Genomic DNA, 17,479 nt, shown 5'->3' with positions numbered 1-17,479 from the left:
TTTCATCAATGTTTTGTTATGAAGTTATCTCGTTAAACTATCGTCCGTAAACCGTCATTACAGACAACCAATTTTTTTTTCCTGAAGCTCTGCACACCGTGTGTATGTCCGGGTAGAGGCGGAACCCTTAAGAAACAACAGTAAGAATTAGTCCTGTCCTTAAAAAGAAACTCTGTGCGAACGAGTGAGACTATTTATGACTGACATGACCCTCGTATAAGCCAAGTCATATTTCAAGGCCAGGACATGTTCTTACTGTTAGATCTTAAGGCTTCGTGTCTCGAGCCATGTTGAGTTTCTCTTTTTCTCGTCATTACTTAATAACTGAAACAAATATTTACTACGTTTCAAAGAATGGATGTAAAAAAAACGTGCAAGATTTCTTAATATTTTTTCTTTCGCTAATCTTTACACGTTTAATATTATAACACTCTATATTCTAACATGGTTCGTAAATTCTCGTCCAGTAAAAAAGTACGTACTTTTTAAGGACCAGTTTGATTCATCGCCTTCAATCCTATCATGAGATAGAAAACTATTTGTAAAATTCCCGTATCCCTCAAGAAAACAACAATGTTAAACAAACCGTCAATGCAAAATACATATATATTTTTTGGCTAGTTCAATTCTTACAGATGTGCCCCTGTTGTCCATAATTATCTCTGAAACTTACATCTAACCTAAGCACAATCAGAAATTTGAATCCCTAATATTTAATTTGATCACATTTACGTTTACTTAATAATTTCAAAGAAAGAGAGTAAATCATACGTTTTCAGATTAAAGTTGAGAAGATACAAAAAGCAAAAAAAAAAATTAAACGATATTTTTTTAAATACAAAATATAATCACAAGACCCTAAATTCGCCGATTGTACTGTGCATGCGCTAAGCATTGTATTCTGCCAAGTTGGAAACAAAGAATACTAAAATTCCCGCATTTATCAATTACTTGCATGCTATCAGTCTTTACCAAGGTTTTTTTTTGAAGGATTCTGTTCAAATTTAATGATTTTTAAGGGCAATTATTCAATTAAAGACAAATTAGACTTTTTAAGGATAGCCTATTAAGGAGATGTGCGAACCTTGTAAAATAAATTACTATCTGCTTTGAAATATTTGTAACAGAACAACATAAGCAACGGAGGTATCGTGTTAAAATTTTTGGAATTGTATCTCTAATGATAATAATGACGAGAAAAAAAATCGGCGCGGCGTGTGTGAGAAAGAGCCTTAAGTAAGTTGTGAACCAGCCTTAACGCCCAGCAGGCCGCCACACCATAAGCTTCGTGTCATTTTGGCTTCCCCCTTTCTCCCGTTCAAGTTTGTGTTCTCTAGGGGACCGCTGAAGCGTGCCTCGGTGAGTGAGGCAGGGGGGGGGGGGAAAGCTGCGGAGTAGAAAAAAAAGGGGGGGGGGGCAAGATGTTTTCACCACGGCGTTTACTTGGACAAGCTTTTATAACCACGGGGAACGCAAAGCGGCGGCCACTCACGAGTTTTTGTTGGGAAGGGGGGGGGGGGGGGAATAAAGTGAAAGGGGACAGAAGGAAGGAGCAGAATAAAGAGAAAGGAGGGGGCGAGTGTTGTAAAAGTCTCCAGTGGGTTGGTTTCAAAAGCACCGAACTTGTGGTGGGTAAGCCGGGCTGACGACCAAAGCGCGGTTCAAATTTACCAAAAATCCAGAATATCTGTCACAACGGCTTAGGGTTGTTTTCACCAGCAGCGATACAAAAAATAATATACGAGATTATTCATAGTATCTATGAATTAATTTTCATCATAATTAAAATGTGCGTTTTTGACCAGGAATAATCAAAAAAAATTCGTATAATACTTGAAAATAATTTCACTTTTAAGTAGCAATCGCACAGTAAATATGTATGTATATTTTTTATTTATTTCACTTGAAAATTCTTTGAAAACTAGTTAAATTCATTGCACTGTTTCAAGCAAAATATTGCAAAATCTCTAGCACAGCTCTAAGTGTCAGTCATAAGATATTAAAGTTTTAAATCCCATGTTTATGATTATTCGAGAGGTATTCTTGTAATCAATTATTAGTTTTATGTACTTATAAATTTAAAGCACAATTTTCTGTATTCCATTTTAAGATCAACAACAAAAAATCCAAATAGTTTTCAAAAAATTTCTTCATAATATTACCACTGATAGTAAATTCCTCAGCATTGCTGTCGCATTAAAAATAATGTATGCATTTCTATTATATCATCCAATATAACACTATCAGAAAAAAAACGTTTTTGATATATCTATATAAGGTGTGAAAAATTGAGAAACCAAAATGGGTTGCTTTTCCTCTAGTCGCGATCCGCTTAAACGTTAGTTAAAACACAGATAGGCAAATACGAAGTTACAGTGGCAAATAGGGATAGCTGAGAGGTAATGTTATGAGAAAAAAAATTTCTTGGAACAACTATTAGTAAAAACGTAGGGATGGCAAATGAAGTTAGGGGAGGTACAAGTACGAATAGCTGAGTACTAAAGTTTTATAGAATATGCTATTAGGGAATAAAACTCCAAGAGTATATTAAAGTATATTAAAACGCAAGTGTCTGCCTTTATATGATTAACTTTGCATTTTATCAGCTCCTCGGTGAGGCAAAATGCAATGAAATCCCAGTTAGACATTCCGAAGCTAGAATAATGAATATTATAAGCTCTCTATACCTACGTGAAAACACCGAATGAAATGTGGGTTTTGCGATGCAGGTATCGAAACTTAAAATCAGATGATCCCCACATTTGGTTCTGAACGAAAGTCTTGAACAGCACGGGGACAATGTTGATTACACTATATTGTTACGAAGCGACTGAAGACGAGGCCGGCCAGCCAGCTCTCTGCGCCACCTGGCGGGGTCCCTAGGGACCAACCCCCCTCTCTCCGGGAACAGGGGGCAACAAGTGATACCTCACCTCCCCCCTTCCCCTCCTCCCACCCTTGGCCACTCTCTGTCCCTCTCGAGGATTCGGCAGCTCCTCAGAACCAAGTGGCGTAACCAGGACGCCGGTGTTCTTGCACCTTCGTGCATTAAGTTGTATTTGATGTCACGACACTTCTGAGGGGCACCAGAAGAACCCAGAATAATAAAAGAGGAACCGACTTGCAAGCTGCAGTGAAGTTAAAAGGGCTTGTTACCCCTTGGCGAGCGATAGCGGGCGACGAGCGGGCTGTGATACAAAGATCTGAGTCACGGTCGGGACCGAGATGTGTGGTAAAAAGACGAGCAGTAGAGAGAACCACTGTTGAACCGAGCTCCAGTGGGGAGAGTTAATAGTGGACTTATGAAGGTGAGAATTATATGAACAAACATTTGAATTGCTGTAATTTTAGAAATATTGTACCATTTTACATAATTTATACAACCCTAGTTAACTTATTGGGTTATTATTTCCGGAAATTTACCCACTTGTAACAATATTAATATCTTATTGCTTTGTGCTACTTTCCTAAAATTGTATGATGTAATATTCTTATTTATGTGTCACATTTTTTTTCTTTTCAAATCTACGACTTTTCGAATTCGTTCCCACTCAGAAATCAAAATAGAAACAAAAACACAAATTTTACTTTTGTTCTGAATGCAATTAGAGGTCAAAAGCAGTTTTGTAGATTATTTGGCCCACTAACTTCCTCTCTTTTTTTTTTTTTTTTTTTTGTGTTTTGGACAGATCTCAGCTTATGAGAGTCGAGTCAGTACAATTGTGCCTAGAGGCGAGAGCAGTAGGCCTACAAGTCTGCGTGCGACAACAGAACTGATGAATGTATAGTGCTACGTTAATAACTGTGTTTCATTTCTGAAACGTAGCCACCGTTCGGTATACAAAGAAACAGAAATTGATTTAAGCACACTTTATTACAAAATAAAAATATAGAGCTTGCATTAGTTTATGAAATGGAACCAGAATGGCCACATACCGATTCAAACAAAGATCCTACGGAGTGTAAGACCAGTATCTCAACACTGCACTAACTCACTTGAGATTATTTGCTTTAAAATAAAAGTTACAGTTGAAACCAATTTCATTACTATAAGTTTAAATGAACACACATTTTTGAACGAATTATTTCAACGAGCCAGCTTAAAACACAGCATATGATTCCTTTAACTTTTAGTGTTGGAAAACAGTTTTTTTTTTTTTACTTTTTAAACAAGTAACCAGTCTGTAATCTTTGATAGTAATTTATTTTAAAAGTTTAACCACCAACTTACCAGGACAAGTATATAATAAAATTAAGTTCTCAAGAAGTTTGCCTCTTACGAAAATATGCACCTGCAATGTTAATATTTTTGAATGGGACTGGAGCGTTTTAAATAACATGATACAGATCAGAATGCTAATTTAAGGAGGTAAATATATTTAAGTCTAAAGGAGTTGAACAAAACGCAGTAAGACGATAAGCCTTTTTTGGGAAAATGAAGTTAGGGAAAATTCAGGTAGGCACGACCAAGGAACACGACACTAGGCTGAACAAAGTTAGACAAAACAAAATCTAGCACAACGCAGTTTTCTCGTAACTCACAGTAAGCTTGCATTTAAGAAGCATCGCCGCAAGGAAAAAAAACACAGTTAGTGGAATGTTTAAATTTGCTTCTTTAAAAATAATAGAAGCTCCAATCGCTTTTGTTGGTACTAGCCCTTGGGAATGTTTGAATATCGTTTTACACTTACAAAGGGATGCATTAGAATATTAAGTTTCATGGTTTGCTTATTTAAAGTAAAAAATAAAGTAATTAAGAGTAAATTTCTGGGGCTCACAAAAGTAGTAACAGATGCGTGGTTCGACTGCAAGCTTGGTTAGAATCAAGGTAAGCTTCAAAACATAACAAAACACTAGAAGAAGATTGAACTTCGACGGATGGATATTTCAGTTTTTCATCCTACTAAGGTAAATACAAACCGTTATTCTTCAAACATTTCAAATAATAAATTATCTCTTTTATTTATTACCCTAAAGGGTAAATTTAATACGTCATGGATGTTTATGTGCATGTACAACTCAATAACACGTTGTAAAAACTCCAGGAAAATCTGTTTTACACTAAGTCAAAAATATTTTGTTAATCCAGACCTTAAAAATATTTTATTTTATTCTAAACGAAAAATTGTTTTGACTACGAGGTACTTACATTAACCTGATTTACAGCGAAAAAGGTTTGCAACCAATTTGCAACAATTTTACATTTAATACAAAAAAACTTTTATCACCACTAAAAATTTATTTTTGTAGGTTATTTATTAACTATTCAGTTTTTTATAAATTTAGAGCCTATCCAAAAAATATGAAATTTGACTGTCATACTACCGCTGTGTTCCCTTTATGTAAATTATTTCACACTGAAACAATAATTAAATTATAATCAAAGAAGTCAGTCACATATTCTTATCAAACTACATATATATTTTCTCTGTATCCTTTAATTTGCTTAAGCTTTTCATCTGCTCATCGATCTGCAATTCAATGTTTTTATTTTTTTATTTTTTAGGATAAGTGCAACAATTTTTGCAATCTTGGCTGCATGATAATTTGCAAGGATGTTTTGCCATTTTAAAAAAAAATTCCTGTTAGTGTTATTTAAAAATAACCGTAAAGTTCTTTCTATAGGGCAAAATCTGTTTTATTTTTATTTTTCATGAGCTTTTAATAGTTATATTTTTTTTCATGTGGTGAGTTAGTTTACGTAACGCCTTTAGCAACTCTTTACACTGTGCTTACACTATGCACAATGCGTTCAACCAGATCGTATACTTTGTGAATAAATTATATCACCATACTTTGAACACTTATCATCTTCTAAGGTTACGACACCTGTGTCACTCGTTAATCTAAGTCTATCGATGTCAACTCAAACTCCACTTGTAGGCTATACTTGCTCGATTACTCGTCTAACTTAATAATTCGTGGATTAAAGTGATCAGGTATATTCATTGATGTCTCCAAAGTTTATTTTCAGAGTTCCATACACAACAGCTAGATAATTAAAACTGGTACAATGTACCTCTCTATTTAATTAAATGAATCATCCAGACTCAGCTGCAGACATTCCAATGATAAATTGCCTTGAGTAGTGCTTCAGTTGTTCAGAACTGTTTATGTAGTTTAAAGTTATTTTTTGTCTTACAATATTTACAATCTACTGTATTCCACCAGGAAAAATAATTTGTACTGTTTAAAAATGCTGATACATGTATAGCAATACGACTTTTCATTTCAGTGCATTATGTAAATATTTAATAATCCTATATCTGTAAGTTTTGGCTTAAATGAATTAAAGCAATTTTAACATTGGATCATTTGGAACCATGTTTCGTTGAAACATCGTAAGAAAACTTTCCCTACGTAAAGGAAAATATATTCAAACAAGTACGTTGTTCAACTTAAAATTAATTTTAAATTAAATCAACGATTTTATGGCCAATGATTGTTAAATTTTCTTTATGTATTTGAATTATTATCACACGATATATTTTTTATATGTTACAATAGTTTAGTTTGAAAAATAAAATATTTTTTGACATGAGGACTAAATCATTAAGAAAGTTGTTGAACTATTTTAATCACTGTGTGAGCTTTCTTACACTGTAAATCTACTTGTCAAACAAAGAAAAATAATGGAAGCAAACTAATTTTACAGTATTTTATCAAACCATTTATTGTGGCAAAGAAAGTGATTTCATTGTTAATTTACACAGTAATACCTACTTTCGTGTTATTTTATGTTTATTAAAGTAACGAAGAAATTACATAATGTAAAATTATTGCAAAAAGTTCTAAGAGGTTTTCAACAACACACTAAGTGTAAATGTTGGTGTACTTTTCATGTCTACTGGTTCAAAATGAGGTTGGGATATAGTAGTTTGTATAAAATTGTGTGTTATTTTACGATAAATAATACACGAAACAACATATAACAAATGAATATTATATCAGTTTTGTAGATAAAATATAATTATGGATCGAAAGCAATTGAAGAACTGCTTCATCACTTTTCTTTTTTTTTTTTCACACCATAGTCACCTATTTGAATCTTTACCAAATATAATTTTTTTCACTAGACATAAGGAAATAGGTATATTGCTATAGAAAACACTACTTTCAAAAAATATTCCACTTATTTTTCTTTAGATGAAAAATTTCATGATTTATTTCCTATATTTTAATGTTTGAATACTATTTATAGTAGGTAGCAAAGGATCAAGTGGTAGGCCTAAGTCTAAGATTGGCAATCCTTGCAAATTTATATTGCAGCTAGATAATTATTATGTAGGCCATCTTTCTGAAACATTTGTTTCGTTTTAATTTTGTACATTAAAATTAAGTATCCCTGCATGACAACAGTCTAAGAAAAAAATCTGTTACAGAATATATTGTACAAATATTAATACTATTGTTTGCCCGCAGTTTCGTTTAAGTAATTGTAGAGTTGAATTAATATTGTTACTTTTTATTAATTTAAATAGTTATGTATTTTCCAATGACATAAAACTGGGCCACAACCTATGTCATTTAACAGGTAGGTTTGAATTTTTATAGCAATTAAATAATTTGAATTATAATAAAAACAATCGCAAATGGTATTTTAAAACTTTTATCGACAATTATTTTTCAAAAATGTTTACATTCCTGGATGACTAGAAATAAATACTATTAGAACAAAACAAAATGAAACTTCCAATTACCACACACATTATAAGCAGAAGTCCCTGAACTTTGAAAATTCCGTTCCTCATTCTACCTATGGCTCACACACGCTGATGTAGTACTACAGTAAAAAGAAGAGGCTGCATTTGCGACAAAAATAATAAAAATTCTCTCCGTAATCAGAGATTACCTTGTCATAAAAGTGTTTTATGATATGTTTGCCTGCCTTGACGTAGCACTAGCTCATAGCTCCCACCATGTAATGTAATACTTCACACGTAGTTTACCGATTCCTACCACAGCCGAATTAATTTAAACATGCAACTAGACACAAAAATCTTTTACTTACTGAGCATAGATATTTAGTTAGAAAAATGATGCACACACGCTGGTAGAAGGAATTTTTCGAATGAACAAAATGCTTGTTCAAATTATGCCAAAATATACGTTGTGACAAAAACATTAATTTTTATAAGCAAAATCCGACACACAAATGTAATATTATTACTGATACGATCTTAAACATTTATTGAGCAGAAATTGCATCGAAATAAATTATCAGGTTCAAGTAACAATTTTGTTTTGTTTGATAGTAAAAACGTGTTTATAAATATTTGTCATCCCAGTCAATGCTTTACGTATCCGAGTGCAACTTTGATATATATATTCTTAATTTTTCTTATAATAAGCATTTTCTTGACCTTATTTAGATAGAATTATTATGTCAAGTATCAAAAAAATTTACTTTATCTTTGTAGAGTTTTGAATACATTTAACCAAATAATTTTCTTTTTTTAGAGTGCAATTTAATGAAACCTTTTCAATAGGGCTATTCAGCGATCGTAAAATAAAATGCAATTATTAATTTATTCGATTGAGATACGCCTTCCAGGTTAATTAAAGGACAATATGTTTACATGCATATGAAGTCGTTTAAATGGATTATATATATGTAATAATATTTTTGAAAAATAAGATATATATTATGTCATAAACAGTGGGGGAAAACGCTAAAAAAGTTATAAATGTTTTAAACTATCGTATTTCTACATTTTCATATAATTCTTTCTGATTTTTTTGAGGACACTGCAAAAATTTGAAATTTCAACAAAAATGTATATTTTAATTTTAATTATTAATATTTCTAAAATTTTACACGAACGAAAACAAAATTCGTAAAAAGAATGTATGCAAAAATTATCAAATGAAAAAAAAAATTCTCGTTTCATTCGATTACTTGAGTTTCATTGAATCCAATTATTTGACTAATAAACCATCAGAATATATTTTGGAATGGTATGAAGTCATCAAAAAGCTGATTTTAACAATAATAGACTAAGTAATTTATTGTGTTTCAAATTTACTCGCTACTTAATTTTGTTACTTTTAATAATAAAAATATTAGAATGACATACAGAGTAGACACCATGTAGATACATGCCTGTAGCACATACATATTTCAGTCTTTTTCTTAAAACGCCTACTAGAAATTTTGTTCTCGCTGGTGAAGTATGGATTTCATTAAAAATATAATGAAGTTATTTTATTTTTTTAATTTAAAAAATACATAAGTTATTTTATGTTCAACGTCTATGGAAGCTTAAAGAATGATTATTGGGGTGGAAAATACATTAACTGCTTATCTAATATGAGTAATCTTGAGCATTAATTACGGTGAAATATTGCAATGAACTAGAGACTAAATCGTTTTATCTGGAAGATTGAACATTTACAAGAAATGTATATAAGAGGCAAGGCACACTACTTCTAAATCAAAACAAATGACTTTTACACAATTATAACTAAAAAATTATCTTTTGTTTCAAACGCGAGCGTCTGCGGGAAAATTATGTTCTATACAGATAAGTATTTTCCTTAATTTAACATAATATTCTTTTCGAAATCTGTTGTCCATAAATAGTTTGTAATACTAAAATAAATAAAGGTATTGTGACTTTGTACAAAACATGACTATGGTTATTTATTCATATATGAAATACAGCAATAATAATGTGTGTTTCTTGCGAAAGTTGGCGCACAATTTTATATTTTAATTGATGTTTCATTCAAGCATGTTTTTTTTTTTTTTTAGAAATGGATAAGATAATCGAATATTCAACAGATTTTACTTCATTTTGTTGCATGATGCTTATTATGTGTGCAGTTAATACTTGTTAGAAATTTTTTTCAAGGGAACTGTTTACAAAAAAAAACTATAACTATTTGAGGTACTGGAAAAACACAAAGTATAAATGCCGGGATAAGAATCCGAACCTAGTATTACTGCGAACACTATCTTGTAGCGATACAGTTGTTTTCACGAAAATTTACCCACTTACAAATATCTGTAAATTTTACGTTAATATACCTGTTTTCAGTGTAAGTTACTATAGCTTAGCCGCCGATTTATACATGAGAAGATGGTGAGGGAGGTAAAGGGGGAATGCTTGGGATGTAGGACTCATAAATATAAGACAAGAGCTGGCTGTCATATCTCTGTCAGAAAGCCAAGAGACAAGCGCGGGAAGATAGCTGCAGAGTCGGCTGCGCGTATAAGAACGCTACCTGGGAAGACCTCACTTCGCTCTTTTGAAGCCTGTTTTTGTACTGACGTTATTCAATGCCGAATGCAGTGGAATTGCATTTTTAAAAAAAGCATGACACAAACGAATAACAGAAGCACACGGCGTTTTCTCGTTAGCTCTACAACATCCATGTTGTTTGGTTTATCTACTGTTTTTTGACTTTAATTTTTCGTTGTCTTGAGTTTTTAATTAAAAATGGTAAATTAAATTTTGTTTTTTTTTCTTAAAAAACTGTAAACTTAATAGGCTACAATTAAATGACGTAAAACTCGAAGAAGTAACAATTATTGTTGTATTTTCGTACAAGATTTCTGTGCTGGACAATCAACGTTTGTTTATCAACTGCGATTTCTTTTTTTAAATCTTTTGTTTTGTCAAATTAAACATTGAGTTTACTGAAGCTAATGTTTTTTTGTTTTAATTTCGGTTTATTTCAGAATGAAATACCGGAGTACTGAATTAACATGACGTGCCACGGGACACCGTTATCTCAGGTCCATTACTAGATTAATATAAAAATAGAATTAAGTAAGCCATCGCAAAGAAGCTTTTTGGAGATGAAAAAATGTTTTTTACTGTGTGATCGCTTTTGGTTGGTCGCGTGTGAGAGTTCTCACATCAATACGGTTGTCGTTTTCCAAGGTTATTACACCAGATTATATGTTTGACTTTAAAATAGTGGAAGATTTTACAAATTTTGTGTTACAAGCCAAATCATTGTTTTAAAGAAATATTAAAATTCAATGAAAAATACATATATATGTATAAACCATTTATAAAATTATTATGTAAAGTCATCGTTGGTTTCAAGTTGTGATAATTTGATTTTAATGAAAATGTTCAATATAATAGATGATTTGGTTTTAAAGTTTACAGTTTGTTGCTTTTGTGAACGTAGTGACTTGTTCTGCGGTGAGTGCCAGGTCTTATGAGGTGAGCGTAACGGGTGCCTGCCTTCAAACAACAGGTGTGCAAAGCTTACCCGTTATGTCTTAACGTATTCGTATCACTACTATGTTTTCGGACATACCTGAGTAATTTAACTGACCAATCTGAATCAAACTATAGGGAAAAAAGATCCAGCGCGTATATAAGTACACTATTGCTCTTCGTACGGTCAGGGGGGAAAATTATTGCGATTAATTTGTCTTTAAGATGGAATTCAAATTACTGAGCAAAATACGGCAGAAACTACGTATTCTTTGGCAGCCGGCTTCTGGGATATTTCAAGCAGTGGTTTTTCTTTTTACTCTTGATTCGATACTTCTTTGTTTGAGGGAAATTCATTGGTTAATTTTTTTTTTAGATAAACCGTAGTTATAGCTGTAGCACAGAAGCAGTAAAAACGCGTAAGAGATCGAATTTCAGCCAAACGAGAAGTTAAGACACAATTTTTTCCATAAATTTCTTGTTTGGTGTGTGTACAGCTTAGTCGGCTTAGAAAACTTTGAAAGTTCAGTTCCAGTTGAAGATCGAACAAGAAATATTTACTTCAAATGTGGATCGGTGCTTGGCATAAATCAAAGCGAAGTACCTATATATACTACATATGTGTAGTAACACAATACATGTTGATGGAAGAACATCAGCAGTTGTCGTTTTGGAAGACAGTTACAAGTGAAACGACTGCATGCGTCATCGCGGTTGTCAAGGGCAACGATGGTCCACTTCGCATTCCCTAGATAAATTCGCGTCGAAGCATCTGGGCAGACAGGCCGACTACACCCCGGGGGGGGGGGGGACATCTTTGCGGGCACACGGCGGTATCACCGAGAGTAAAAACATCCGGTCGAATCAAGAACCGAGCACGTGATAAACAAGCACGAGAATCTGCATAGAAACATCGAGAAAAAAAGTCAGAAATATTTTGAACAAACAATCAAAGAGATGAAAAGTAAGAAATGCCAAACTCTGGCCCACTTGATGTTTTTATTTTTGGTACTCGAGAAGTTTCGCTATTCGCGCGCGCTGACAGCACACGCATTCCACACGCGAACTTAAAGTCAAAGTAGGGAGAAACAAAAGTTTGTTGATGAGGAGTGGGTGATAAGGGGGTGAAAGAGTAGAGGAGAAGGAGAAAATAAATCTAGGAAGAACCTGGAAGTCCACGTCTCCTTTACGACGTACCCCAAGCCCGTGGGGAGACACGGAATCACAGACGCAGAGGCAGGTCACGTGGTCTATCCGGGAATAGGAAGGGGGGGGGGAGGAGGGTCGAAACAAAATGGAGGGGGTGGAGGGGTTGAAAAGGGTTGCCGATAGCGTACTCACCACCAATGTCCAGTAATAGGCGACACCAGCAGAAGACACACGGCCACCAGCACAGTCTTCATGTCCATGAGCGCGGAGCGGCGGCTCTGAGACTCGAACCCAGGAGCCCCCTCCCCCCCTCCACAGCTACCCCCACCCACTACTCCCCCCACCCCACCGCCTCACCTGCCGGGCCGCCGGGGGGAAGCCCCCAGCCCGCGAAGAACCGGCCGATCGCCACCGCCACTTAATTATCACCCAGCGGGGGAAAAAAATATACTATATAATTTTTATTTGTTCAGACCCCCTACTTTCAGCGGACGCCGGTCCGGCTATCCCCACCCCATGTCTTCCGCGCGCGAGATGGGGGTGGAGGGGGTGGAATTACAAGGAGGGTGGGGGTAGGGAAGGGTCAAGCCAGACAACGAACACCGTGAGTGTTAGCTGGGGAGAGGGAAGTTTCCGAAACCCGGCCGGGATTTAAAAAAAAAAAAAAGAAAAAACCCGCGCGCGTGCCTTTGAGCGAAGCACAGGCCACCGCGACTAGAGCCGCTCTGTGAAGCCAGCGCGCGGTGCAAGAGGTTCGCCTCGCGAGGACCTCGGGAAGTGGCGGAGGGGAAGTAGGGGAGGGGCGCCGGGCCATGCGCAGAGGCTGTGCGGTGGCGTGGAGGGGAGAGCAACACGCTTCCCCTCCCTCGCGCCGCCTGCGCGCGCTGCGTGTAGGCAGCCCGCATTCCCTTCTGCACACACAACCTGAGGAATGTTCTCGTTATTTATAGGGGCAGTAACCCAAATTATTTACCTTCTTTATTTTCATTGTTTTCTCATCATTTTTAATACATTCCTCATTTACACATCGCTAGTTTTTAAATAAAATATTTAATAAACTAAACACGCATTTATTTAACACATTTAGGAACTTAAAGGCACATTTTTATTTAAAACCTTGCCTGAACTAAGAGAATGTACTCGTCCATCATATTGTTATAAATTAATTGTTTGTGTTTAGACTTTGACATGGATTACATTTTTTTTTACGTAAAATTTAAAAATCCATTTTTAAAAAATTTAGTTCTTACACAAACCCACGAATCCGATTTTTTCAGAGTTTTTTGGGATATTCAAAAATTTATAATGATATATGAATGTTAAATAAAAACGTTATAAAACAGTTTGTTAAAAATTCACTCTAGTTATATTAAGAAATAATCGAAAACATTGAGCAAAAACAAGAAATTATAGAAGCAAAATAATTTAGGATACTGGTTTCTTTAGGTCCCCGCTTACCTGGCCACATATAAGGTGTGCAGAGCTTCAGTTAAAACCACGCGATTTGTAAACTGCTCTAGATATCGAAGTGGGGTCTGTTTACTTATTTTGTTTTTAAACTATGTTTTTTAGAAGAGTGAAAATGGCTACAACGCGTTTTCTCAAAAGAATGACACCTTTACCTTCATTTCTACACCACATAACGTTATGGTTACTGCTCTCTATATATAGAGAACGAAAAAAATTTTACATTTTTATTTAAAAAATGGTCAAATGTAGATACAATTTTAATTTTATCGATTATACGTAACATATTTGACGTAATTATAATTTTAGGGGGTTATTTTATAAGTTACCCATTGATTTAAGTTATTTGGGTTTGACCAACACTTGAACTTGCTTTAAGTTTAAAGTTACTAGATATTCATTAAAAAAAATAATAAAGGTAGGTTTTAAGTGAAAATCACAGTCATTTATTTTATCCATTCACGATGTAGTTGAGTTATGCAAAAACAGTCGACCTGACTTAAATGTTTAAAAACTATATATTACCTACTCGATTGCTAAACATTAATTGTATGACTCAAAATAGAAATCATAATCTTTACAAAAGTCACAGATAACATAATGACAAACGACTTCTGCCAGATAATGAACTATTCCTTTGTTGATCAAGGATAAAGTTCTAGTACAAGCCAGAATTTTTTGTAATTTTTTATTCATTTCCTGTTTTTATTATTATTATTATTATTATTATTATTATTTTCCTGTGATTTTCTGATATTAAGAAAAACGTGCATTGGTTTTCTCCGTGTGTTCCTGATTATTCCTACTAATATTTTTATTGTATTTATGCTAATTATTGGTACCGAATATCTTTGTCTTTAACTTGATTAGTTTGATATATATATGTATGTATATATATACATATATATAATTATCTAAAATCATATTTACCCATTTTTCACCCCCTTAGGGACACAATTCTGTAATTATAAATTAGTAGCTGGGACCGGCTTCGGCAGGTAATGCCGGTGATGCCGACTGCCATATTTGATTCTGACGTCACGGCGGCCTTCTTGGATGACCTTGAACTTTGACCTTGACCTTAAAAATGTGCCAAAAAAGCTTCAAATTGGCAAAAATTTAAAGTTATTTGGGAAAATATTCCACCAAAAAATATCAACAAAAAAATTAAAAAATAAAATTGTTCTCTACTTCGAGTGAAAAATTCCCGTTTTGAGGAAAAATTTCCCGTTTTAGTGCTCAAAAATGTCAACGGCTTGAAAATTCCTAAAATTGGCTTAAATTCCTTAACGACCAGCCGCTCTAAGCCACCGAGGTCATTACCTTGACAATAAGGATGACATGACCGCCATTTTGAACTATGCTGGAAAATTGAGAAAAACTTTAAAATTTATAAAAAAATTATGTAATCAAATTTTAATAAAATCATTAAAAAAAACATTGCTAATATCGATACGTTGGCCACCTTGGATTCTAGAAACGTTACATGTTTTGTTATGCCCGCCATCTTGAATGTGTATAAAATCATCGTTGCACTTTTCGGCAAGGCCGCCATCTCGGATTTCAGAACGTTGCAATTTTCTATACGGTCGCCATATTGAAAATCAGTAATTTTATGTTAGAAAATCGTAAAATATTTTTAAATTTATAAAAAAAAAATATTTTTCAAATTGTAATGAAATATGATTTTAAAAAAACACTCACATCATGGAGTCGTCGATTCAAACACTGTGAGGGCAAAAATAAAAAAAATGAGGATCAATCCTTCCTCCACATTAGCCCCCGGCAAACTGACCTCCTACCACTAATGCGAAGAAATAAATATCGCTAGCTAGTATGACGTGACATCCGCCTTCTTGTTTTCTTCTGCTGGAGGCTATCATCTTATTTTCGTCTGCTAGAGAAGACTGCCACCATGTTAGTTTAATTTTTACCCGCCAGAGTGCCGTAATCATTTATTACTACTGTGGCACCCGCCATCTTTAAATTGAGACGCCATCTTGGAATCTCGTAATTATTTAGCTATAAATTCGGAAAAAATTCCCAAATTCTTTTAAAAAATCTGCAATTAATATACTGATTGATTCAATCAGTTCGTATCCTCCGTTCGATATTTTATCAAAGCAAATATTTTAATTTTATGTAAAAAAGCTTTTATTCAATATAATATGGTGAAAAGTCCTAAAGGTTGCTTAAATACCTCAGATACCAGACTCCAGCAAGCCGAGTGCTGCCACCTTGAAATTCTGTAATAATTAATCTAGAAATTCGGGAAAAATTCGAAAATCATAATAAAAAAAATCACTCATTAATGTACTGATGAATCGATGGGTTCATGTTCTTGGTTCGAAATTTGATCAATGCAAAAAAAATATATCATTTTAACATAAAAGTTCCAGGTTCGAAAAAACACTTTTTGACAAAAATAATTATTACATAATTTCTATTCTACTACAGGAACACTCGCGAAAGTTAGCAATCATACAAATATTTAGTCCTGCAGCGGCTTTAACTGACTAATTCTTAGCTTCAATCGGTTTACTGAAGACAGAGCTCAGCCAGATCCTTTGCCTACATAGTCTTTCTCTTCGCGACAGTTTCTCGTTACTATGTTTAACAGACTGCTTCACATCGTCACAATTGTAAATGAGAGTATTCGCTGTCTTGAATGCACACTTCTTCACTTTGTCCTCGAACGGATATGGTTTGAAATATACACAGTTATATTTTAACGTTTCGTATGTAGCTACTTCATCAGTAAGCTGATTGATAATGTTCTGTCTGATATCGTCAAGAAAAGTACAAATGTACTAGTCGTATTAAGTCTTTTAACGTTCCACGAAATGTACATTTCGCCAAGTGGAATCCGTTATCATTAACCTGTAATTCACCGAGCACAATCTTAGGCAGAGATTCATGTCCAGGCCTCATCGCATTCGGTGCTGAACATCTGTTTTTGTGCTTGTACGCATACGAGTCTCCAATCTAAAACGACTTCACCTTTACATTTATTTTTGCATGCCGTCTCAAATTGTCAATACGAGTAAACCAAGCAGGACATTTACCGCAAAAAACAAAATATTATTTTAAAAAATACGTCATTCAGCACGCATCACTGCGTTTTTATTTTAAATGCTTTAGCTCTCGCTGTGCGGTAGGAGTAATTTCGTGAATGTAACGACAGTAGCATGGAACGGAAATGTGTAACAACCACGGTGCTGCCATCTGTGGAGGATGGTAGGAATCGAAGTTCTCAAAAACAATTTGAAATAATTGTTCACAAAATTAAATAGTGTTTAGTAATTTTAACGAATTGAAGAACATTTCCATAAAATTTATTTTTGAATATCAGGTCTCGAAGGTCAGGGTTTAGTATTTTTCAAGTCTTTTTCGCTTTTACCGGAGTCATTTCATTATTAAGATTAAAATTTCTGTTTGCTAAGGAAACGATTCAATAATCGACGTAGCTGCTCCGGCAGCGAATTCTAGCGGCGGGTGCGGAATCTACGTGTGATTTACGTCCAGAAATGTCGTTGAAAGACAATGTGCATATACATATATCACGTTCAGCAATTTTTGACGTGGCAACGTCTAATAAATCGATGAACGCCGGCTGCACGCACGAAAAAGTGTCCCACTACGGATGTCCCACTACGGATGTGTCCTATTTGCTCACTGTACGCATG

General features: G+C 34.3%; 1 protein-coding gene across 2 annotated transcripts in view; it reads right to left on the bottom strand.

Annotated features, from left to right (window-relative positions):
• Window positions 1-12,627, bottom strand: part of LOC134538733 (protein Wnt-6-like) — a 162,766-nt gene extending 150,139 nt beyond the window's left edge. For both annotated transcript variants that reach the window (XM_063380192.1, XM_063380193.1), the window contains exon 1: window positions 12,519-12,627. In XM_063380192.1, the coding sequence (XP_063236262.1) occupies window positions 12,519-12,586 (68 nt within the window). In that variant the 5' untranslated portion in view covers window positions 12,587-12,627. The remainder of the gene's footprint in view (window positions 1-12,518) is intronic.
• Between the last annotated feature and the right edge of the window lie 4,852 nt (window positions 12,628-17,479).

This window comes from Bacillus rossius, chromosome 14, assembly GCF_032445375.1.
Source record: "Bacillus rossius redtenbacheri isolate Brsri chromosome 14, Brsri_v3, whole genome shotgun sequence".
Lineage (NCBI taxonomy): Eukaryota > Metazoa > Arthropoda > Insecta > Phasmatodea > Bacillidae > Bacillus > Bacillus rossius.
Note: the sequence above shows the minus strand (reverse complement) of the source record. Positions and strands in the feature narration are given on the sequence as shown.